Source organism: Thamnophis elegans, chromosome Z (assembly GCF_009769535.1).
Source record: "Thamnophis elegans isolate rThaEle1 chromosome Z, rThaEle1.pri, whole genome shotgun sequence".
Classification (NCBI taxonomy): domain Eukaryota; kingdom Metazoa; phylum Chordata; class Lepidosauria; order Squamata; family Colubridae; genus Thamnophis; species Thamnophis elegans.
This window is the reverse complement of record NC_045558.1, coordinates 51,762,319-51,788,258: the sequence shown is the minus strand read 5'-3', so window position 1 is coordinate 51,788,258 and position 25,940 is coordinate 51,762,319. Positions and strand designations below refer to the sequence as shown.

The following is a 25,940-nucleotide window of genomic DNA, read 5'->3' as shown; positions in this document are numbered from 1 at the left end:
AAAATGTAAGACGAATATATTATAGAATAGAATTCCCTGAATTGTACATTTCATATTGTGGGGCATGTTTGTTTACAGGAAGATAAACTTCTTAATTTATCAATATGCATTTAAATTGTAAGTAAATATTTTGATATATTGGGATTAATTTATATACCTCAGATTTAAAAGCAAGATAGACAAATTGATTTTCACTCATCAGAATACCTTAATTTTAGCACAGGGCATTTGAGAACATGGGGCATTTTCAAAGCAACAAATAACTTTTAATATGTTTTAAATTATGATACAGATTATTTCATGTATGTTTATTTCTAGCTGGTGATACAAAGGAGAGACAGTACTGGGTGACTCAACTTCGATCTTGTGCCAAGTACCATACTGAAAATAATTTGAAGGTAAAAATTACTGGATGAGAAAGTTGCATGATGTTAGGGCACAAGTAAAAGTTGTAATAATAAAACCCGATTAAAAGGTTAAATCTGCAGGTTAAATAAATAAAATGCAAGCTAGAAGAAAACTGAAAATGCAAGAAAGGAAAAAAAAGAAAGAAAAAGAAATGATACAAAAAAGTACCTTCAGTACAATTAAAATTTATCTCTTACTCTGTGGTTGCAACTTTCTTCATTCTATAATTTATCCTATAAATTATACAAAAAACCATAAATCGTAAGTTCCTTTTTTGCTGTCCCTAAAGATTTCCAGCCAATACTTTGTGTGGATATTTTCTTTCATTAAAGAAATCAATTTGATCTTTTCAGCAAGTTGTATTGTCTTCACCAATCATTCCTCCTTTGTGAATAGTACTACATCTTTCCATCTTTGTACATACAATAATGTTGCTTAAGTACAAAAACAAAGTTGCATGATTTTTTTCCCAGCTGTTTGTCACATACATCAGTGTATGTATTTAAATTCAGAATTTTTTAGCTTTTTTACGCATCCATCAAACATGGTGAAATGTTCCTTTCTTGTTGACATTTCCAACATAAATTTGAGATGCTTTTATATATTCAAGACTACTTGGTGATATTTACCAATAGTACATAATTTTATAAAATTCTCTTTAAGATGATAACATAGTGTAAATTTCAGTTCTTTCCACAACATATTTTCCCATGGTCTCATCTGTATCTAATTGTAATCAAACTTTTACTCCTCTTTATCATATATTCTTTCACTTGTTCTTGTTTCACCTCCATAAAAATTTATGTTTTAGCAATTATATGTTCATCACTTGTATACAATTTTATTTCAAACTTAAACAATGTTCAAAATCATAAATTATTTTTTCTACTTTAAATTTTTCTAATAATTAAAAATAAGAGAACCAATGACCACTGCATTATCTGTCTGTCTGTCTGTCTGTCTGTCTGTCTTCTACCTACCTACCTACTACCTACCTACCTACCTATCATATTTATGTAACTGCCCATTTTATAAAAAGTGACTGTGGGTGATGTACAACAATAAATGAAAACAACAAAAATATAAAAATAATTATAAACATATAAAATTATTACAAATTTAAAATGCTATAAAATTAAAACATACAAACCATACAGTAAAAAGATCAATCTCCGTGGAGCCATCTGGTTCTGTGGAATGGTGGTAAAACCAGGTATCAAGATTTTGCCGGCATATAATCCAGAGTGATAATGGGAATGAAGCTAATATGACTTTGGGAGGGAAATATTCCACAAGGTGCAATAGAGAAGACCTGCCTCCTGAATGTAGGTCTCTGGCAGATGATAACTGCAACATCCTTCTCTAACCTTTCTCTTCTAGATTTAATGGGACAAACTGACGTAATCAGGGAGAGGTAATCTACCAGATAACTTGGTGGCATGCCATCAGAAGTGTCAAATTGATCACATTGCAGGTCAGATTGTGACATATTGCATTGTTATTTGCCTTTGCGGAGCTAGGGTGAGCATAGCCTGCGTGGGCCATATCCAGTCTGTGGGCCACCATTTAACAGGTCTGCATGCCAGGAATATCTTGGTCACCAGTTCATCTCTTAATTTATTTTACATTTTTTTGACAAAAATGATCTGTCTCATGATAAGTTAGATATTTGTGTTTTGCTATTATTTCATGTCTATGTTGAAAGCCACAAAGGTGATTTTTTTTTTATGAGTACATTTCATAGATTGGGTCATTTTGCTGCTGAAATTTGGTATGTAATTCCAGAATCCTGTCCCACTCAACATCTTCACCTTCTTTGAAGCCTTCAAATTCCTGTTCTATAGCACATTTAGATATGTCACCTAGTACAAAATGTTTTCTTTCTGTCAGCCATATCTAGAAGGTCATGCAAATGTGGTGTTCAACATTTAAGTTATTAACCTGTCCATTGGATTATTCCATGCCTACAGGAACTACTGGGGCAGATTATTTAAAGGTTTAGAGCTGTTGCCATTTATATTGCTCTCTACTTTCTCACAGTTGATTCCTTTGGCATGCCTCAGTTCACTTATGGAGTAGATAAGAATAAACAAACAAATCAAATCTTTTTTTTTCTTTTTTTTTCTTTTTTTAAATATATTTTATTCATTTTCACATTCCATTTTACAATCACTTATATACAGGGTATTTGCTATAAGAAAAAAAATAAAAAAAAAATAAAAAAAATAAAAAAGAAAACACAACTCATCATTCACAACCCCACCTGACACTTCCATCCTCCATACACCCCATCTACCCCCTCCAACTTTCCTTTCCTCCCTCTAACGCTCCCCTCCTACTTCCCTTTCCCCTCAAACCTTCCTTCTCCCCTTACTCCCAACACGCCCTCCTTACATTCCCCTTACTCCTTCCTTACTCCTCCCTCCTCTTTCCCTCTACCTCCCTCCTTGGTGTATTCCTTTATTCAAGTGTTGTTTATTATAATCTGATAAAAAGTAAAATAAACCAAGGAAAAAAAAATATAAAGAAAGAAAAGAGAAAAAAAAAGGAAAAAAAAAAGAACAACCGTATATAAGTGCATTCTTGTTCTTATTGAGACTATGTTAACACCCACCCACCCACCCCCCATAAATCCCCATCCCTACTCCTCCCGACTTCCCAGGGCCCACACCTGGCACTGCCTTCTATCTAAAGTATCTTATGTTCGTATGGATTAAAAATAAAAGTAATATATTAAGGGAAAAAAAAACAAAAAAAAAGAAAAGAACAAAGAAAAAAGAAAAAAAAAAGAAACTCTTTGGGTTAAGCTCAGCCCCCCATCTTTATCTATGCTTAAATAGTATAAGTCATTCTATCTATATTTTATTCTCGTCTTTTGCTTCTTTGTTATTTACCCCGACCTCCTGTAGACTCTCCCATTCCTCTTCCTTAACCTTGTATTCAGATAAACATTTATCCAAATTTGTATAGACATCAATATACAATCTAGCTCAAAAATAATCCCTTCTAGTAAAATTTAAGCAGCGTGGATCATTCCACATATTCAAATATTACTTTACAGAAGAATAATCAAACTTTCCCTTCTAATAGGATTTAAACAGCGTAAATAATCTTTCTTAACCTTAATTTCAAACAGTAATTCAAAATAATCTGACCAAACTTTCCCTTCTTAGTAAAATTTAAGCAGCGTGGATCAAGTATTACTTTACACAAAAATCAGTTTGCATTCTATCTTAAAATGATCCCGACCAGCTTTCCCTTCTAATAGGATTTAAACAATGTAAATCATTCCGCATGCATTTTGCCCTCATCCCTTGCTTCTCTGATATTTACCACTATCAAATTTATGCAGACATTAGTTTAAAATTTAGCTCAAAATAATTTCACCAAGCTTTCCCTTCTAATAAAAATTAAATAGCATAGATCATTCCACATATTCAAATAATACTTTCAACAAGAATCAGTTTACCTTCTGTTTTAAAATAATCTCATCCAGCTTTCCCTTCTAACAGAATTTAAACAACATAAATCATTCTGCATTCATTTTACATATATACATTCAGTATCACCCCACCAATATACGTAAATCATTCCGCATGCATTTTACCCTCATCCCTTGCTTCTCTGATATTTGCCACTATCAAATTTATGCAGACATTAGTTTAAAATCTAGCTCAAAATAATTTCACCAAGCTTTCCCTTCTAATAAAAATTAAATAGCATAGATCATTCCACATATTCAAATAATAGTTTCAACAAGAATCAGTTTACCTTCTATTTTAAAATCTCTTCAAACTTTCCCTTCTAACAAGATTTAAACAGCGTAAATCATTCTGCATGCATTTTACATATATACATTCAGTATCACCCCACCAATAAATTCCGCTTTTTCTACCGGAGAGAGGTCGCAAACCCCCATTCAATCCACAACTTTGGCGAATATTTTAGAATGTCTAAATCCTCAAACTCCGCTTTTCTGCTTCTCCGAGGGAGGGGGAGCTACCCCCTCCATCTTGCAGCCATGTGGTCTGTTGCTTGCCTTCTCCTTCGGCTTGTCTCTCCTCTTTTCCAAGTGAATCAGGAAGTCCCGCCTTCAAAGTCTTGTAATAGAAATCTCGAGCCTCCGAAACAGAGTTGAGACGAAGTCTTTGATTCTCAAATGTGACCGTAATGCCGGCTGGGGCCTCCCATTTATATTGAATCTGATGATTTCTAAGCTCTTTAGTTAAAAAGGTATAGTCCCTTCTTGCCTTTAACATCTGGAAAGGTATTTCTTTGAAGACAATCAAGTTCTGGCCATCAACTCTCAAACTATTATTGTAAAATTTTTGCATGATCGCGTTTCTGGATTCTTTTGTGGAGAAATATATAATTATGTCCCTCGGGAGCTGTCGCTGTTCCGCTACCAACAAATTCCGGTGATAGATTTTCCGAATCTGCCAATCAAAGTTAAGTCCCGGGCTTCCCACCGCATGGCTGAGGGCTTCAACAAAGGTCTGTTTCAGATTCTCTCGCTCCTTTTCGCGGAATCCTCTGACTCTTATTGCGAATGCCTTCTTATTAAAGTTTATCATAACAAGCTGTTCTTGAGTGTCTCTAATTTTTTGTTGTAATATTTGAATATTAGTAGTCAAATTAGAATTAGCCTCCTCCAAGCTTTCCAATTTATTCTCTATTTCAGCGGTATAATCTGACAGGGCAGACACGGCTGCAAACGTATTCGCCTTCATTTGGTCAATTTTAGACTTTAAATCACCATATAGCTCCAATACAAATTCCTTAATTTCTTGTTTAAAATCATTAAACATTTGAAAAAAAAATTCCTGTGTTAAGAATTCTCCAGTAGAGGGCGTAGGAGACAAGGGCTGCGATTCCAGTGTAAATTCTTTAAGTTCATTCATAGATTCTTTAGGCACATTTGTAGAGAGACGCTTCGATTTTGACCTGGGTGCCATTATAAATAAACAAATAAACAGCGCTTTTGCTCCCCTCTGTTTCCAAAAAAACAAAAAAAATTATTTTGTTAAGGAGCGGTCTGCAGGAAGGTAATACCGGCTACGTACATCCCCTATCAGTCACCAACGGAGAGAAATCGCCATTTTGAAGTCCGTTTAAACAAAGAAGCCTCTAAAACAAATGGTGCTGGTATTTAAGATAGTAATAAAAGCATAAATCTCACAGGAGTGGGACCCGCCCGTATTAATCCTAGCTTCAAACAACTTTGCTTTGTCCTGGGGGGGGGGGATCGCCTGTCTAGGGCTGCAAAAAAAAAGCAGCTGAGAAGAACTGGCTGGAGATAAAAGCTCCGCTCACGCTGGATCTAATCTCTGTCCACAGCCAAAAAAAAAGAGAAAGGCTGTGAATTACGAATAGACCCTAGCACACAGAGCTACTCCCTGCCCCTTTATAGCCAAAAAGGGGTGATATCTATGATCTTATTTAGATATACAGACCAGATCTCTGAGAGGAGCTCGGTTGAGCCCTCCTCGGCGACAGGCTCCGCCCCCCCGGAAGTCCCAAATCAAATCTTAATAAGATGGAAATACTTTTGAAACATCACCACCACCACCACCACCACCACAAACTGGAATTCAATTTTAGCCTGCTTGAATGGGGTTGCATTCTCCTTGGAAAAGCAGGTTTGCAAACTGAGATATTTGACTGTTTCCAGATCTCAATATAGTGGCAGTGGGAAGGAATGCATATCCACATTTATATTTAGTTAAATATTAGTAGCAAATATTTTAATTATATTAACTTTGATAGCTACATGTGCTCTGTTTATAATAGTTATCTTTTAAGAACCTCAGAAAGCTTCAGTTAATATATACAGTAGCTAGATTACTAAGTGGTAATGATCCAGAATCATATTATTTCCAGATTGAAAAATGTGTACTGGTAGACTCCTCTCCAAGATGGCTGCTGAATGATAGGAAGTTTTCTTTTTCCTGCCAACGATCTACCAATTTTGCTGCCAAAACTGGTTTTTTTGCAGAGATGCTTCATGGATTTGAATGGGAACACTTAGGAATGACCCAAGATAGCTTTTGGATGTCCATGGACCCACCTGGGAAGGGGAGTTTTGAAGATTCCAGTTCCCTCTTTCTTCCCAGCAGTTCATTTTCTTAAGAATGCTTGGGTTTTAACTTCACTTTTTGAAGCTTTTGTTTTATTTTTATTTTTTTATCTTTAAAAGCTGACCAGCTGGTTGAATGCCAATTTATTTTACCCCCTGCTGGACTTTATCTGGTTTTTTTTTTCCTCTTTCCCTTTGAGTTGCCATAATTTTCGGAGTATAAGACGCTCCGAAGTATAAGACACACCTAGATTTTGGGCAGGAAAACAAGGGAAAAATATCTGCCTCTGCCTCCCAGCAATTTGCCTCCTTGCAACAAACAGTACAGACGATATACACTGTAGTGTTATATTTCAGACTATACATGTACAGATGCTGTTAAAATCGATGTACTTTCTGGAAGAATAGTTATTCTCTGCTATTTAAAAGAATAGCACTTTTTAAAACAATAGCACTGGGCCTCTTCAGATCAAGCATTTATTTTAAAAAGCTTCTTCATTTTTGTTAAGTTGTCTAGAATAATAATAAAGCAGTCTTTAAAAAATAAGTCTAATAATTTGAACATTCTATAGGCATTTATAGTTGTTGACTTACCTCTTTGCAGCAAACAGCCTGATTAGCACAAGAAAAAAAAAATCTGCCTCTCAGCAATTTGCCTCCTGGAGCAAACTGCAAGTTTCACTTTCAATTTCTTCCCATCATCAGCTGCAGGGATTGCTATAGCTTATTGAAGCCTCCGCAAGCCCCCCCCCCCTTTTGCTGCAAAGAGGTAAATTGCTGGGAGACAGAGGCCAAAAGGTTAGGGGCCAGAGGGTAGGGCTATATTCAGTGTATAAGGTGCACCCACATTTCCCTCTGTTGGGGGGGAAAAGGTGCATCTTATACTCTGAAAAATACCGTATGTTGTTGTTTTGAATAACCTGCTTTATTATAAAAAAACCATAGCTTGGAATAGTGAAGTATTTTTTATTTGATTTACATCTATATTGGATTTTTATTAATTTGTAAAATGTTTGGAGCTTATCTTTTAATTTTTGATCAAAATATCCAGAAATATTCAGTTTTTAAAGTTATTTTTTTTCATTCTGAGGATTCCTATGTTTTGTTATCTATCGCTGACAAGTTACACAATAACTTGCAATAAAGTATTATGTTACAGACAAGCAAATGTGGCTGACATTTAAAAAAAGATTGTTTGGTAATATGCAATACTTATTTGAAAGTTTTTTTAAAAAAGTTTGTTGAAATGTTAATGGTTGTGGAATGATTCATCTGACCATAGATAAATTCTAGACTCACAAAAGAAATGTGATCCGAAAGCAATAGATTCATTGGAAAGAAATACGAACTCTATAGACTTAGTCCCTTAGTGCTTTTTTAAAATGCACCTGGACTTTCTGGCTTTTCTTTAAAGACATTTTGCTTCTCATCCAAGAAGCTTCTTCAGATCCGCTTTGGGACAACCATTATCTGGATGATTAAGAATTTCCATAGACATCTATATACTTAGAATTCATAGATTTAAAGCTTTTGAGTTGACCTGGTGTGTCTCTCTGAAGTTCAAGCTGAATTAGTTTACAACAGCAAAAACCTGACTATGTGGAGAAGTAACAAATTATCTTTCTCTAAGAAGATCAAGGGAGATTGGAAAATAGATTTATCACATTTAACTGCAAAACAATTTCATCTGGATTTTTCGAGGAAGATAGACCAATTTTGGAGATTGGATTTATCAATTGCTCTCTGATTAAATATAATAAGAGATGGTATTAAGAAATAAACATGGATATTTGATCTAGGACAAATCACTGTTATCTTTTGGGACGATTTGTGATAGATAAGATGCCATGGTATATTTTCAACTTGATAATAGTAACAGTTTGTTGACAGAGAGTTTTGAAACTTCAGTCTTGCCTTTCTTATAATTTTCGTTCTTCCTGTTAACTATTTGCTCGTTAATATAGTATATAGGTATCAGGCTAATAAATAGATAGATTTAGTATTGTAAATATATTTAGTGTTTAAAGATTTTAGGGGGCTGTTTCGCAAAGGCTGAGAAATTAATATTGTTATATATTAATCAGAATTCAACTATGTGAGATAATATGTGTGTGTTAAATTTTTTTAAAGCAGTTTTTTAAAGTCTTGTTTTGTGGATTTTTTATCTTTGAAATAATTTCTTTTGAAGTTTTGTGTTTGAATTTTAACTAATTTTTTGAATAAAATAGAATTAGAAGGAAAAAAAGATGTTTTCAGAATTCAAGTTATTCATTTTAGCATAAACTTTAAACATATTAGGATTTGAGTAGCCGGGAGATCATTTATTCTCATTATGAGCTTGTTTGGCTATTAATACTATGAGAAACCTTCTTGGCATTCTTCCTGTCTCGACTATTGCAACATGCTCTATGTGGGGCTGCCCTTGAAGAACACCCGGAAGCTCCAGTTGGTGCAAAATGTAGCGGTCTGCATGGTTTTGTGCAGACCCAGGTTTGCACATATATCACCTTTTCTGCAGGAGCTGCACTGGTTGCTGATTTGCTTCTGGGTGCAATTCAAGGTCTAGTTATCATCTTTAAAGTCCTTCATAGCTTGGGACTAGGTTATCTGAGGTACCCTCTCTTGCTGCTCACATCTACCCAACCTATCAGAGTGGGGAGGTAGGGAATGTTGCAGGTCCCATCCCCGAGGGAGGTACACCTGGTGGGACTCAGAAGAACGGCCTTCTCTGTGATGGCTTGTGTGATCTGCTGGGGAAGGGGGTGGTTATGGGAGGTGGGAGTGATTTTGTTACTTTGTTTTATTGTACTATATTAATTTATTTGATTATTTTTGTTATTTTATTGTTTTAAATGTGGTTTTATATTCTGTAAGCCACCTTGAGTCACCATGGGCAAATAGGCAGAAATATAAATTCAATAAATAAATAAAGCTATCCTTATTTTCAAAAATGTGCTTGCTGGGCGTATGAAAACGAACTTTTCTCTATTTGGCCATCAATCCATGAAAGACCTGAAGTTCCATTCTTTTCATCAGGAGGTCATAGAAAAGATCGAGAGTCCTCTTTAATAAGATTTTTGGCACTTAATTGACAGTAATTTTAGATAACATTTTATTTTATTGGATTAGATGTCTTGTTTTTTTACTGTTTTGAACGCCATACAGATAAAAATATTACTTTAGAGAAATAATTAATAACGACAATGCTTTCATTTCTTCACAAGTACAAATATTTTTTTTGTTATTTAGGAGAAGTCATCATTTTTCATATAATTTTACTTTAACTTTCTCATTTTTCTAGAGCACTCTGACTTCACGAGCAAAAAGCTTGACTTTGTTGCCCCTTGGAACAGCTAACTCGACATCTCTCAGTTCTCAAAAAATCGTAACTCAGAGTGGGCCTCCAGTTATCACCATTACACATCACAAATCTCCTGTGGTAGCCCGAAAAACCAAACCTCAGTATCCCTGCCAGCTTCATGGCGTCAGAGAAGTAAGAATTATGTGAAATTCTTCTATGGGTGAAAATGTGATATAATCTCTGGAGTACATGGTTACATATTTATTTAGACTTTTTTCTTCTTAGTACTATTGAACACTATAAAATCTAACACTAATAATTTGTCTTAATGGTTGAAATTCTTAAAAGCTAACTACTAGTTTTTACTAAGTTGATTTGGTAGAGGATTTGTGTACAGCAAATGTTTTGAAGTGTTTTGCGCTGTTAAACATAATTGAAGTTTCAAGTGCATCTTAGGGACATTCTCACAAAATCTCTGCCTTAAGAGTGGGCAGTCATAAAACCAAAAAACACGTCTGGCATGCGTGCGTATATGTGTGTGTGTGGTTTTTTCCCCATTCTTTTTGGAAGGAAAAAGTGTCCCATTGCGGCAGCTAGGTTATGTGAAAGATTCAAGCCCTAATTCTGCAGATTTTACATTTTTTAAAAGCTGCATCTTGGCTTTCAGTATTAAACATCTATAATAATAAAGTTCAGTATTTGATGAAGGAAGAAACTAGAATAACTTGGGTTCAATTTAATATTTTGCGTTTGAGACAGAATTACATTACAGAATTACAGAACCCTATTCTGTTTCAAATGTTCTTATGTTTTCAAACTTCAAAAGAAAAAAACCCAATCAAACGGCAATTATTGTTTTCCAATGCAAAGTAATGAACATGTATATAGTAATTATTTTTTAAAAAGGGAAAGCCTCAACAGTGAAAGCTTTTGCTAATGGAACTGTGGCTTCTATACATAAACAGGCAAAACATTGAGGTTATTGATGGTAATTTTTTTATATAATGGGAAAAACTTTAATGAAATTTGATACATTACGTAACAGTTGAATTTCAAACCTACCACATAAATGTACCAAGGATTGGGTAAGGCAATTCTCTTTTATATACATTTTGTGTCTTTGCTATCTTCCATTAGACCAATTTCTTATAAAAAGAATCAAATTATAATTTGTGCTATTATACCTTATAATTGGATTTGAAAATTTAAAGTTGTTAAATTGTCTCTCTTAAAAATCAAAGCTATATATTATGACTACTTAAATTCAGGCTTTATAAGCATATTATCTACTTAGTCATACAGTGTGGGCAGTTGAGGTTAGATTAAATATGTCAGCAACATGTCAAGGCAGTAGCTATTATGTCAGTTGTTATTGTTTTAATGCAGGGTGAAGATGGGTGGCATTATTTGATTCTGTTGGCTGGTAATGATCTTTAGTTTAGAATATACCATGCATGTTTTTATAAGAAGAGTTCTATAACCAAAATAATTGGTAATGTAGAGATAGGCAATAAGAAAGCATCCATTTACCAGATGAGAGACTGTTAAGATGGCTTCCTACTACCTGTCTAGTTCTCAGAATAGTTTCTACTTACCTACCTCAATTTTATCTGTTTTTTCATTTAAGGATGCTTATGGAATCTATGCTGTTCCAGATATGTTTTTGGAAATAAAGATCAAGCCAAAACCTGATTTTTAAAAAAAACAAAGGTTCTTAAACTTTTCTGTCGAACTGCCTTTAGTATGATCTTATATCCATTATGTACTCCCTAAAAACGCAAACACCAAAATGAACACAAATGAACAATAAAAATAGTACAATGACATTTTGGGAAAGGTGGATTTATTGTAACAATATGCAGGTAGAAGGTACTTGATACCACTCTTGGACTCTATATGCATCTAATTATAATCTTTGTATACATTTTGATTCTGACAAATACTTTCTAGGGGTAATGAAGAAACTAATCTTGCTACTTAATAACAGAATTCTCCCAATTGTTAGACTAAGGTGCAATCTGTACACATTCATTAAACTGGTTGCTCAATCCACTCCGTACATAAACTAACCATATCCAGATTTTAACAGTTTTCTACTCTTTAATATTCTTTATTATAATACTATTTTTTCAATCTTCTCAAAGTGTTTAGGTTTATCATTGTATTTGTCATAAAATCTTTGTAATGGTCCTTTTAGCACTTTCTCACTTTATTTCATCCCAAATCATTATTAATATTTTTATTTTTAGTCATTGTAATATGGACATGTTTGACTTTCTCCATATATTTCATAGCACTTTTTATTTCCATCAAAGTTGTCCTTTCTCTCCTTTTAAGTGTTTCTGTTCTTTTTCAGTACATTCTTTGTAACCATCTTTTACTTGTTTTCACATTATATAACTTTCCGTTATCCTCATTTCTGCAACATTCTTTTATATATAATTTTCTTCATTCACACTCTCTTTTATTTCATCATTTCAACAAGAATCCTTTTTCATAGTTGCCATTAAGATAAGTTCTCTGACTTCTATGGTATTCTGTAACATAATTCTTTTTACTCTGTTCTAAATGATTTCTACATTATTTTTCCTTGCACTCATTTTCTGTTTATTCACTTGGGAAATTAATTTCTCTTTTAATACTTTTTCATAAAGGACTCACATTTCCTTATCCACTATATTTGCAGATTATGGCCCAAGTGGAAGGACAACAGAAGAACCTTGTGCAAGGCATTGAATCCCTTCCAGGTTCTGGTCCTCTTTCTGCCTTTGATCAAGACTTTCTGCTTTTAAAAGCTACCTCTGCTGCTGCTCTCAGTTGCTTGGGAGAATGCCTGCATTTGCTTCAACAGAGTATAAGCCAAGTGAGCGCACCCCAGAACAAGACATTGCCTTCAGGTGTGTAAAGTTGGCTGGTTTCTTTCTTTCATTTTTATCTCTTACTGGCCATATGGTAGTTGTAGTTGCCTTATGACTACAGTTTTCCAGCTATGCCGTAGATGGGAATTTCATGTGGTTTTTAGTCAAAATATATTAAAAAGGAATCACAGAATCTCAGTGAAGAACAAATTATGCCAATATTAAAATTTATTTTTATCTTGAGGATAACATTAAAGTCATTTAAACAGTATTTATACATATACCTGGAAGAGAAAATCATAAAGATATTTTTGCCAATAATATATGAATATATAATATACTAAAGCATTATTTTTGACATTAGATTGATTCAAAGACGAAAGAAGAAAGAAATTCAATGAAGATGTATTGTAGTTCTAAATGTACCCTATTGCTTATGTGAAGGGTGCTGAGTTATTTAGCTGTTCTTGCTTTAAAAAAAAATTAAATGATGAGGTAATTGTATCAGTCCACCTGCTATATGTGTCTGTGTGTCTGTCTATCAATCAATCAATCAATTAATCAATCATCCATCTGAGATACTGTCTCCCCAATAGACTACTCTGGGAGGCTTACAGAACATAAAAAGATAAATAGAAAAGCAATTAAGATTTAAAACTATGTAAAAAAAAAACTGGAACCCAGGAGGTGGATGGTTTGGAGAAAAGATTTTTTTTTACCTCATCAACCACTTATAGCAGCAAGTGCTCCTTTGGAGTCCAAAGACAACTGGCAAAATCAAGTTTTAATGCTCTTCTGCAAGGCCAAATGGGTGGGGCAGTTCTCTAGTAGAAAAGTATTGCAAGGGTCAAGGGCACAGTGGAAAATGCTTTTGCCCGCCCCGCCGCTATGTCCGACATAGAGACGGGCCACCTCTATGTCGGACATAGTGGCGGGGTGGGCAAAAAGAAAGAAAGCAGCTTTTGCCCACCCCACCGCAAAAGCCGCTTTCTTTCTTTTACGGCAAAAGAAAGAAAGCGCCAGCCCGCCAGCAGAGGTGGGTAAAAAACCCGCCTCTGCTGGCAGGCTGCCCCGACATAGAGAAAGAAAGCTGGTGGGCTGCCCTCCCTGCCTCTCCTTCCCTCTCTTTTCAAACAAACTCTCTCTCAAATTGAGAGTTTGTTTGAGTGAAGAAACAAACACATGCGCACGCACACACACACACAAATTACTTTCAATTACTTACAAATTACATTCATTTTGAATTCCTCCCCCTCCCTCCGACCCACATACCTTTTCCAGCTGTTTCACAATCATAGAGGATTTCAACTCTGCTCTTGCCTGCCATCATGAAAATGTAAAAATATAAAAGGAAAAAAGCAAGAGCTGCTGAGGTTAGGCTGGGTTAGCTGCTGCCAGAGTCCCCAATGGATGACTCTGCTTAACTGTTTAAAAAAGCCTCTAAAAAAACACCCTCTACAGAAGGAGGCAAGAGAACCACGTGCCTCATCCACATAAGGAATTTTTTGGCTTTTAACCCTTGCTTAACTCTGCTCGAGTGATCATAAAATCAGACTAAATGAGGCACGTGGTTCTCCTGCCTCCTGTAGAGGGCACTTTTTAGAGGCTTTTTTAAACAGTTAAGCACTAAGCAGAGTCATCCACTATGACTCTGGCAGCAACTAGCTCAGCATGACCTTAGCTCTTGCCTTTTTCCTTTTACATTTTTTTTCTTTCCATGATGACAGTGGTGAGGCTTTGCCTCCCCTGCCTCCCCTGTCTGCACGTCACTGCCTGAAACCCAGCTGAAGGCCCTATGGAGTTGCAATGCAATAACTTTTTCCACCACCTTTCCTAAAAAGGGAGAAGTGATAAACTTGATGGGAAATTGTGCAGGTAGCTTGGGCCTAATGATGGTTTCTTGAGAAAGGGGTGGACCAAGACATCCTTAAATGATGCCAGGAATATGCACATACCTCTGCAATGATGAAATTTTAATCACTACCTGGAGCCACCTGCTGGTTCCTCTCTGAAGGCTTTTACCAGACAGAGGGAACAAGGATCTAATAAGGACAGCTGCAAGGAACCTAACCACTGCCTCAAGTCCAACAGAATCAAACTGTTCCTGGATAACTAGGCAAATCTGCTCCCTCTATATCTCTAATGGACCTGCGTGATCTCAAACTAAACAGATCTAAGCAATTTTATCTGTCCCCATGAGAGTTTGTCTGAGCTTTCCTTCCCAAGGAGGGACCAGGGTCGTCAGATGACATTCTGTGGATGCAACAAGACTGGAGAAATAGTGATGTTTCGCTGCTCTTACCATCATGATGTACGACTTAATAGTGGCTGTAACTTGTGTTCAGTTGGATTTGTTCTGAGTTTTCTTCCAGCGGCATTCTGGCAATCTTTTGGGCTTTTTCAGCGCAGGAACCTTCAGCTCCTCTGCAAGCAACAAAGAGTTTTGGGAACAATTGGCCATGAGAGCCATGGGCACAATCATGTCAGAATAACAGAAGGGACGTTGGAGGTCTTCCAGTCCAAATCCTGCTCACTCAAGAAGCCCTATATACCAGTGTTGGTGAACCTTTATGATATCAAGTGTCGAAATGGGAGCGTGCCTACGCCGGCATGCTGGAGACTGAAAGAGCAGCTGTGATCTTCCAGTTTCTAGCACACTATGTGCACCGGCCACCTGATCTTCTGGTTTATGGCGCACTTGCATATGTGAAGACAGCTAGCATACATGCATGTGCCAGAAACCAGAAGAGTGTCAATGAAGTTCCCCCCCCCCAAGCTCTCCACTGAGAACAAGTCAGCATAGCCCCCCTCCCACCATTTCTGCAAGGGAGTGTGACCACTTCCTGGCCGGTGTGCCTCTTACCCCAGAGCTGGACAGACATTTCTCCCTCATGGACTCAGCTCCTGCACAGTCACACCGCCCCAGAAGAGCAGCAGTGGCAGGGCGAGGGGCAGGAGCGACCGGCTGGTCTGTCTGCTATCTTGGATTCAAATTATATTCATTCTTTTTTTTAAAAATCAAAGAAATGCACCACTGCAAAGTAGCATTGAATATTTTTGAATTTGAACCATGTCAATTTGAGACAACATTTGTATTTGAAATGCATGATAAAAAAAATCCAATGTTTCCCATATGAATCTGAAATCCTATTCAAAGAAAACCCTAGTATGTAAGTATTTCTTACTGGTATGGTTTGGCTCAGCATATTAAATTTTGATTCTATTAGTATAAATAATCAGATGTCAAACCTATTTGGTTGAACTACAGTAGAGGTAAGTCATATTCTTAGATTTAGCAGCTGTGTCATTTTAAATGAAACTTTGTTTTCAAGCTGTGTTGATATTTCTTTCCTGCCTATGTAAGCTTTGAACTATTTTGATTTGGAGGGGTTTTTGTACTGTTGACCTGGAACTCTGGAGCCAACTGCATTGATTCTGTAGATCACTTAAAGTAAAGCCACAAAGATCTAGCAGTGATATTTGTTTTGGTTTCAAGCCATTGGAATGTTTTAAGGCACAAAGCAATAGGTAAGCAAAAAAGCACAGCTTCTGGAATTCTTTCCTTGTTTCATCACAAACAGTACTGTGTGAACAAATGGCACTTGCAGAATTCTGGACAATCAAATAGTCTTCTCCTTGCAGTAGAAACTGCTTCAACTTTATTTTTAACTTAAAAGACAGTTTGTTCATCTATGCCTATATTGTTCTATTTGAAGCAGATTCTTGGCTGTGGTTGCTGCTATGAACGCCAAATGACTGAAGAAATCCCAGGTGCCAGCAGATTTTTGTAAAGAAATGTTAAGATAATTTTTAAAGTAAATAAATATATTCAGATTCAATTTTAGATAATTAATAGCACACTGAAATAAAAAAATATCAGAGCATCTGTTTTAGCCTGTTTAAAATACTAAACAGCTAAATACCAGGTATCAGTCAGAAATTGAGTTTTCTCTATTAATTTCAAAAGAACCAATTGTATGAAATATTTTTTTATTAGAAGATTCTCATTTACAACAGATACTCAGAAAAGTAGATAAATACAGAGACATCTTGATAACTGCTGTGACAAAAGAAAAATAAGATGGTTTAGAAATGGCAGGAGAAACTTTTGTCTAGATCCTTGTCCTATTTCCTCTGGGTTCCTGCTTTTGAATAGCCTACCCTTGCTATTTAATGTCCAAAAGCCTGCAGTAGACTATATCTATGAGAGGTATCCAAGAAAGCGGACCCAAAAGCCAATGTGATCATCACAAGCTTTATTGAAGGTAAATACTTACAGGAATAAACATGTAATGTCCCTGTGACAGACAACGCTACCATGGCATGTCCATGGCAAGAGCCTGGTTGTAATACTTTTATAGCCATGCGTAAAATAAGGTTTGTGAAAAAATAACTTACGAGTAAAATGCTCTTCCCATGAACTCCTCAGTTTTTCTGAACTTGGCAGAACCCCACTCTATTTTCAGATATATTCTGTATCATGCTGGATATCATTTATATACTAAAAGCTCTTGGCAGTGATTGAACATGGCATTGGTTTGGTTCAAAGTATATGCATGCATAGGCTCTTATAAAGGGTAGCAGCAGGAACTTTTAAAATTATATTTTCCTTATGTCTCTTAAAACTTTCTGGCCAGTTCTGCTGTTTCACAGAGATGTATCCAGATACAAATATGCTGAAAGAAATATCTCTTATCTAGGCTTCTATTTCGTTGCCCCTGTCCTTACATTGAATAGATGGAATGCATGCTGCAGAAAAGATACTGCAGATTACTTTCTCTTGTTTTAGAAAATATACTAGTATGGCATGGATCAAAGTCAAATTCTACAGAGATACTGAAAAATAGTGCTCTTGGTTCTTTAACAACAGCAAGCGCCAATCTCTCATGGTCAGTCATACCATCTGTGATACAAGATGAAACTATGGTAAGTCTCATATAATTAAAACAACATTTATAGATCATATTTGAAAGCTTTGCACATGTTTTGGAGTGAGATACTGTCATATAGCAATTTGGTTTTGATTCTTGTATGGTAGTTGATATGGTAGTTGATATGGTTTATTCATTTACCAGCAAATTAGAATACCCTGCTGAGGAGAATTGGACTAATCATATCAATGTCCAGTTTGCATCTTGAAAGATTCCAAAATGACATTTTGATACATTTATTTAATTACATAATAGCTTTCTATAATAGCTTCTTTGTTATTCTCTTCTGAAGCCGGCTGGATCCGGCCTGCAAGGTGCTTAGATCTGGCCTCGCGAGGTTGCCCTGGAAACAGTGAAGGACTGGCCCATGGTACTTCTGCCAATGAAAACAACTCGGGCTGTATGCTGCCCTTCCGAGCTCCATTTTCGCTGGCAGAGGGTTGCAGGAGGTCGTCACAGCTGAAAATAGAGTTCTGGAGCCCATTTTCTCTGGCAGAGCACTCGAGCCATCACAGGTGCCCATGACATGAGTGATGTTGAGCTGGCCACACCTACCCCAGCATCGCCCATTCCGGCCCCACAAGGTCAAACACAATCCTGATGTAGCTGTCAATGAAATCGAGTTTGAAACCCTTGATGCAAGCTTTTCCCAAGCTTGCCTGCAATTGCTATAGTTTAATCATATATCATGTAAAGTAACATATTCTACAACTGATCTACAATTGTAATGACCTGCCAATTTCTGATTTTAAAAAAATTATTAGTAAGCTATAATATATCAAGCAAGAATCATTTTTTTAGATTGCAAGTTGCCTGTTAACACTTGAATTAGAATTTATGTACTTGTGTTTGGTAGATTATTTCAGAGAACATCATTTGTTATTTTAGGTCTTATGTTATATAATTGCCACAATATGTCTTCTAGCACATCCTCTTTGGTATTAGTATTGAAATAAATGAAATGAAGAACAATCCAACCATATCTTTTTGTATACTATTTTGTTCTCTTATCACCTCTTCTCCCTCCCAAATATATGTTGTCTATTATAATAGTTTGGATTTAAATGTAATAAAAATTACTGGGGCCATAAAGTTGAGAAGGGTTTTGAAAAAGAGCAGGCATTTAAGATCCAAACAGACAGGCATCTTCTGTATAACTACTTGATATAGCAGTTTTTGTAAAGAATATCTGAGTTCATTTAAAATTGCTATTCTGGGTGATTCTTGGATTGAAGAAAAACAATAGGAAAAATTTCAAAATATTGGGACCTGCAATTGAAAATGCTTATGGAAAATGAAATCAATTATGATTGGAGCCTTCACAGATCTTAAGGACTTCTTCAATATCAAGCAATACTGAACTTATAAGAACACCCTAATTTTACAAAAAAAAAACCCATCCTGCTTGGAACTGCCTATATACTTAGACATACCCTCAATAATACTTAGATCCTTAGTTAGGATTTGAATTATTAAGTTTTTAACAATCTTAGATAGCGAATCTGACTGAAGATTGCGTACACATAGTAATAATAATTCAGTAGAATTACGATTAAAGTTGGGGTTAGTGTCAGGATTCGGATACAAACTCAAGTTCACTGTAATTCCTGAAAGCTCTTTGTGTGGCCTTGGACAAGTCTTTCTCCCTCAAGCTAACATAGGTTTGCTGTTGTTGCAGAGAAAAAATGCAGGATAGATGCTATGTATACCCTAACCTCTGAGAGCAAAGACAAAATATATTTCTTAGTAATTAATACATTATGGTAAATAAATGAAACATTTACATTTTAACATGGTGTTAAAATACACAGTTTATATATTTATTTCTTTAGTTCCCTGAATAGAAATAATTTGTATTATAATGAATGAAATCATTCCTCATTTAGAGACTACCTTGGTTAGCAACTATTTGCAAATATTATGGTAATAAAGAATAGTAAAGAATTCATTGGCAACCAGTGCAGCAGAAGGCTTCTGTGTGAAACTGATAAAGGTCTGGTCAGTTTCAGAGACAAGAATGGCTGAAAGATTATAATGGACTAATTAAGTTCTCAGAGTTGAGCTTGTAAACTTGTGGCTAGCATTTTTTAGGGAAGTACTACCTTGTAGAGAAAATAAATTCAGAAAGAGATTCCTTATTTAAACAATCTCTCTGCTCTTTGAGGTGGGAAAAGTGAGGGAGGAAAATTGTTCAGGTACAGTACATTGTACAAGAGAACTTTATTGGAATGAGAGGACAGCATCCAGGGATCTTCATAGCACATCTCTCTCAATCACATGTTCACTTAGCCACCATTTTGCTTAAAAAATTTGCTTTGAAATTCTTGGAATGGAATGTGGTTGCTAAATGAGGAGAGATTGTAGTGCAAGAAACAGAATGTTAACCGGCAGTTCTCTAATTTTCCATATGCCCAAATATCCATCTGTAGTTCCGCAATATTTGGAAGCTCATCAAAGTTTATGTTCTGTGCTCTAGATCAACAGCCCCCAACCTTCAATAGAAGGTGATTTTTCTGCAGACCGGGGTGTGTGTGGTTTCACATGTTGCCTGGATCCTGTACATGCCCAGATGGGGCTTCGCTCACTTGCAATGCTCTGATCCTTGTAGTTCGCGGAGCACTGCCGTCCACATACTGGAGGTTGGAGACCCCTGCCTAGATAAATGTTAAAGAAATAGGATGATAATATGAGATGAGGGAGTAAATGAGTCCTTCCACCTCTGCCCCCCAGGATTCCATCTTAAGCATACTTAAAATCTTATTACTTGAATATCTAAATCTTAGTGATTGACCCTTGGATTTGCACACATCCATAAATGTAGGGTAATGTTTTGACAATCCTTTACATATATACATTACAGAGAAGCAGATAACAATCGAAAAATATCAAGCTAAGGTCTTTTCTGTTGAATTGTTTTGAATTATGAATTTAGATTGAAATTTTGTGGCGTATTTGAAGTGACTCCTGGGAGACAGTCCAGTTATGCCTGTTATATAAATTGTTGTGCTGCTTGTGGAGATGACACTTGAAGATGGGAGTTATTGCCAAGCCTTCATTTTGAGAAAATAAACCCTTCGGAGATTATGAATGGTATTGGCATCTAGCAGCACTTAAGTTATGGATATTTGACATTTTGTCTCATTGTCACCATGTTAATGGCCTGCAGGAGCTAGTAGCATGTCATATAGCTGGCTCTTTCTAACTCTTGCCAAATAAACCTGGTCACTGTTCTCCAGGCTTCCCCATCATCTTGACTACTTTTAAGAACTCTTTATGTACTTCTATACAGGTAGTCCTCGACTTAAAACCACAATTGAGCCCCACATTTCTGTAACTGAGTGAGACATTTGTTAAGTGAGTTTTGCCCCATTTTATAATCTTTGTTTCCACTAGTATTTCTAGATGTTTTTTAGCGAATCACTATGTTCCTAGATGTTGTTAAGTGAATCATTGCAGTTGTTAACTTAGTAACCCGGTGGTTAAGTGAATCTGGAATCTAGCTTCCCCATTGATTTTGCTTGTCAGAAGGTTGAAAAAGATGATCACATGAATTTGGGGACATTGCAATCATCATAAATATGAGTCAGTTATCAAGCACCTCAATTTTGATCACCTGACCACGGGGATGCTACAACAGTTGTGTGAAAAACCATCATAAGTCACTTTCTTCAGTGCCATTATCACTTCAAATGGTCACTAAATGAACTGTTGTAAGTCGAGGACTACCCATACTTTTATTTCTCTGATTCAGTTACAGAGAGAAACAATGGCTCAGATGGCAGACAAATTTTAGTTGAAAGTTTTATTTAAAAGTTGGATGAGAATGATAATGCTTGTGGAGAATGTGCAGAGACATTTAGTTTTGGATTATTATATACACAAAAGCACTTTAATTTGAACCAAAGAGATATTCTTACAGCTAGAGAACTGAATTGATTCTATACTCTCTTTGAGGCTTAATTTTGCACTTTGTCATAATATTATTAGTAGTCTGACTGAACAGGAAAGTGACAAATTATTTTTCCCTACAAAGACTGAGGGAGATTGGACAATTGGTTTATTACACTTAACTGAAATTACTTCTATCTGGACTTTGGTGGGAAGAAAGTCATTATGGAGACTAAATTTATTATATTTAATTACACCATAATGGATAAGAGATGCTTTTAAGAAGCAAACATGAATATTCAATCCAGGATGAATTCCTTTAATTTTTTGGGATGATTTGGGGTAGGTAAGATGTCATGGTAAATTTTCTATGAGTGATTTACAATAATAGTTTGTTAACAGAGAGTTCTTAACCTTGTCTTTTTAATTATTTTTTATTAATCTTTTTCCTATTAATTATTTTGTTGCTAATATAGTATGTAGAGACAGATCAATGATTTGCAAATAGATTTATGGTTTTAAAAAAGGTATTTTTCACAAGGGATGGGAATTAATATAGTAGTATTAATCAATATTCAGTTGGGGATAATATGTGTTGTTTTTTTAATGCACCTTTTTAATGTCAAATGTTTTGGATTTTGTATTCTTTTCTGTTTCTGTTGGTTTTTTTTGGCTTATGTGGAGTTTTGTATTTTACTTTTGAATAAAATAAAACATTTGGAGGGGGAAAAGAACTATTTATAGGATCTACTACTGCACTTCTAATTGCTTAGCCTTCATGTTCTGTACCATTGTGTTGATTCCTTCTTTCATGACATAGAACCAGGCTATCTGAGAGGGACTGCCTCTCTCCAGTTATTTCAGCTCTTCTGTAAGGTCTTGCCTCTCCAATCTTCCCAAGAAAGCAAGACTCTTGAAATTGCAGTTGTTCCAAAATGAGTTTTGTGATAACAAGAGATCTAGGCGAGAACTGAAGCTTCTCACTTAAAACCAGCTATTTAAAGCAATGCTAATTGAACCCCTCCCACACTACATCATTGCAGGGAAACAAAAACAAAAACTTCATATAAAGATTAACCCAGTAATGAAAGAAAAAAAAAGTGTGTTTGTGTGTGTGTGTGTGTGTGTGCGTGTGTGCGTGCGTGCCCACCTAGCAGTTCAATAGCATACAAATTAATAAGTACTGCTTTGATGGAAAGGTTACAAAGTTCCATACACCTTTGGCATAAAATCATGCTGGCCACATGACCACAGAAAATGTCTTCCAACAATGCTGACTCTCTCAGCCAAGAAAGGGAGAGGAGCACTGTGCCCTAGAGTTGGACACAACTGGAGAGGGAACCCTTTACCTTCACCTATATATGTATAGTGTAGGGTATAAACTGGAACTGAAGCAGTGGTGGGTTCCAGATCCTGTTGCAATCAGTACAGTTGCAATGGGGCCTGGTGTCTTCCACATGAATGTACGTGGCGTGTGCGCACATGCGTGCGGCACACACATCTTACCATCCAACAACGCTTCCACGAGCCTCCATGACGCTCCAGCTGCTTGGCGGAGCATCGCGCAGGTGCTGTATGTGCCATGCTCATGTATGGGAGCACCAAAGGGTTTAAAGACAGGTATGAAGTGCAGGTGGGCGAACGGGCCCTCCGGAACACCATACCGGAATGGTACCCGGTGCTCTGTGCAGGCTCCGGTATGCCCGTACTGGGGCATACCACCTGCAACCCACCACTGAACTGAAGGCTGAATAAAGTTTTCAACACATTTTGTGGTTCCAAACAAAGGTGTTTGCAGGAGAATAAAAAAAAATCATTGTAATGGCCACCCCAATCTTGCAATCACATCTGCTCACCAGCAACACACATAAAATAACAAGGCTTCAATGGTATGCAGTGACTGCCATCTTGCTTCTTTCCAAAAGCAAGATTTGTTTGCTGTCTGCATTGAAGCACATCTTTTAATCAGTAATCACATGAGTTGGAAAGGTTTCTTTATTTTTTGACAGACAACCAAGATACATATTTTACAAGTAAGATTTAAATAAAAATACTTAATTAATAAACTTCTCGGAGAGATTAGCTTATCCAGGTACATATCATGAAGGTAAATGCCCTCTTCTTCCCAGGCAAATATTTATTAGTTTGAATTCCTGATTTTATTTTCTTGTGCATTCAGGAGAAGAACTGTATATGTATTGCTATTGTTGTACTTATTATCTATTGTGAAAGTGGAAAATCCTCTGTTTGAAAAAAGATGGATTGAAACTTTTTAAAATTAAAAAATGTTTACACAGGCCAATGACTTTTTCGGGTAGAATGAAAGATGTTTAGGGATGATTTCTCCATGTATCCATAATAGCTTATGACAAACTGTCAGTTCACATGACCATTTGTGATAATTAATGAGATGTTTCCCACCTTATTCAACCTCCATGCAAATGATGTCAGGAGGCTTCTAAATGGAGCAGTCTTCCCTCTAATTGCTTTAGTTTACTTGAAAGGTCATGGAATTTTCAGACAGGACAATATATGTCTGGTTCCTTATTCACATGGATATTGCAGATCTTTTATATCCTCTCCTGAAACAGATAATTTTATTTATTTGTTTGTCAAATATGTACAAGATAACAAGTACAGGTATGAACATAAACATGAACAAAGGAAGTAAATACAGATAAATAGGGACAGTAAGACAGGGATGGTAGGCACACTGGTGCGCTTATGCACGGCCCCTTTACGGACCTCTTAAGAATGGGATGAGGTCTATGGTAGACAATTTGGGATTGAAGATGTGAGGGTTTGAGGCTTGTACAACAGAGTCGGGTAGAGCATTCCAGATATTGACCACTCTGTTCCTGAAGTCGTATTTTCTGCAATCGAGTTTGAAGCTGTTTATCTTGAGTTTGTATCGATTGTTTGCCCCTGTATTATTGTGGTTAAAGCTGAAGAAGTTGTTGACAGGCAAGTCGTGGTAGCAGACATTGTGTACTATGCCTAGATCTAACTGCAGGCGGCACAGTCCCAGATTGACCAAGCCCAACATTTCAAGCCTGGTGGTTTAGGAAATTCTATTGTGAGTAGAGGAGTGGAATACTCTTCTTGTGAAATACCTCTGAGCCCACTCAATCGTGTTAATGTCTGATATACAGTATGGGTTCCAGGCAGACGAGCTGTGTTCAAGAATTGGTCTGGCAAAGGTTTTGTATGCCCTAGTTGGCAATACAATGTTACCGGAGAAGAAGCTTTGCAAAATTAGGTTAACAGCTCTTAATGCCTTTTTGGCAATGCTGTTACAGTGAGCTCTGGGGCTTAGATTGTTTGAGATGAGTACTCCTGGGGTCCTTGACAGAGTGAGGGTCATCTATGAGATTGTTTCCCCCCAACTTGTATTTGGTGTGGATATTTCATTAATTAGTAACTTTGGCAAGCACTGAATAACTGTAAACTCAAGTACGGTATATGTGCAGTTGAAATGAGACAATGTTTGCAAAAGAAAATGCTTTTAGGATGCTAAATTATGTTTTTTTAAAATATTTTTATTTTCAGACAAACACACAACACATATAACATAAAAGCCTCTTCAACTACATACAGTGTGTTGATTGGTTACAAGGTCTTTCTGTGTCCTTTCCATAGTCATCACTTGAATTTTATCAAAATTCACATATTGACAATCAAGATATCTTTATGTACATTGTTATTATACTTCCTCCTATTCTAAGTCATTCTATTATTTTAGCATTGATAACATTCTCTAATAATTTTCAATTCCATGTTTTTTCCCCATTATTAGTATCATCAATCTGATATACATCTATGCAAATTGTTATAATTATTAAACAAACATCCATTAAGCCTAGCTATTATTACATCGTTTCAACATAAGGCATATTAAATTTGAAGTAAATTTATATTGACATTTTATTACATCATCCTGAAATCATCCAATGATATTACATCTTTATATTCTATTCTATATAAAATTGTTTATCTTTTATAAAAAGGCTTTGCAATATCATCTCCATAATCCTCACTTACAATATAGTATAAAATTTCATATTATCAATCTAGTATACATAAATACTTTATTATCATTATTAATCATTTATTTGAGTATAGCTATTATTACATTGTACATAGCACACAAAATTTAATTACATTTAACTACAATTTATTGTGACATTTCATTTCATTTCATCCTGTATCCTTCCAGAGATAGTGTAGTCCAATATCTTTTGCCATGTGTAAAGTCTGTATTCTAAGTGTTTTCTTGATAAGTCTTATGTGGACTTCTCTTAAGAACTTGTTGTTCATTGCATGTCTATAAGAATTCGAAACCCTCTATCTGTTCTTTTTATCAGCTTAACTTTTATCATTAGTGCTTCTATCGAGATTACTCTCATTATTTCTGCCAAATTTTCTCTCCTTTCTTCTTCTATTTTCTGACATCTGAAATAAAGTTCCGGTTCATCGAT

The 25,940-nt window shown here is 35.9% G+C and overlaps 1 protein-coding gene across 2 annotated transcripts in view; it reads left to right on the top strand.

The window, feature by feature from the left end:
* Nucleotides 1-25,940, top strand: part of OSBPL10 (oxysterol binding protein like 10) — an 84,940-nt gene that overhangs the window by 31,457 nt on the left and 27,543 nt on the right. Inside the window, exons 3-6 of one of the 2 annotated variants that reach the window (XM_032235627.1) lie at nt 319-398; nt 9,786-9,977; nt 12,472-12,682; nt 17,514-17,569. In XM_032235627.1, the coding sequence (XP_032091518.1) occupies nt 319-398; nt 9,786-9,977; nt 12,472-12,682; nt 17,514-17,569 (539 nt within the window). Of the gene's footprint in view, nt 1-318; nt 399-9,785; nt 9,978-12,471; nt 12,683-17,432; nt 17,570-25,940 lie in introns of both variants that reach the window. The other variant, XM_032235626.1, reaches the window with a different exon arrangement.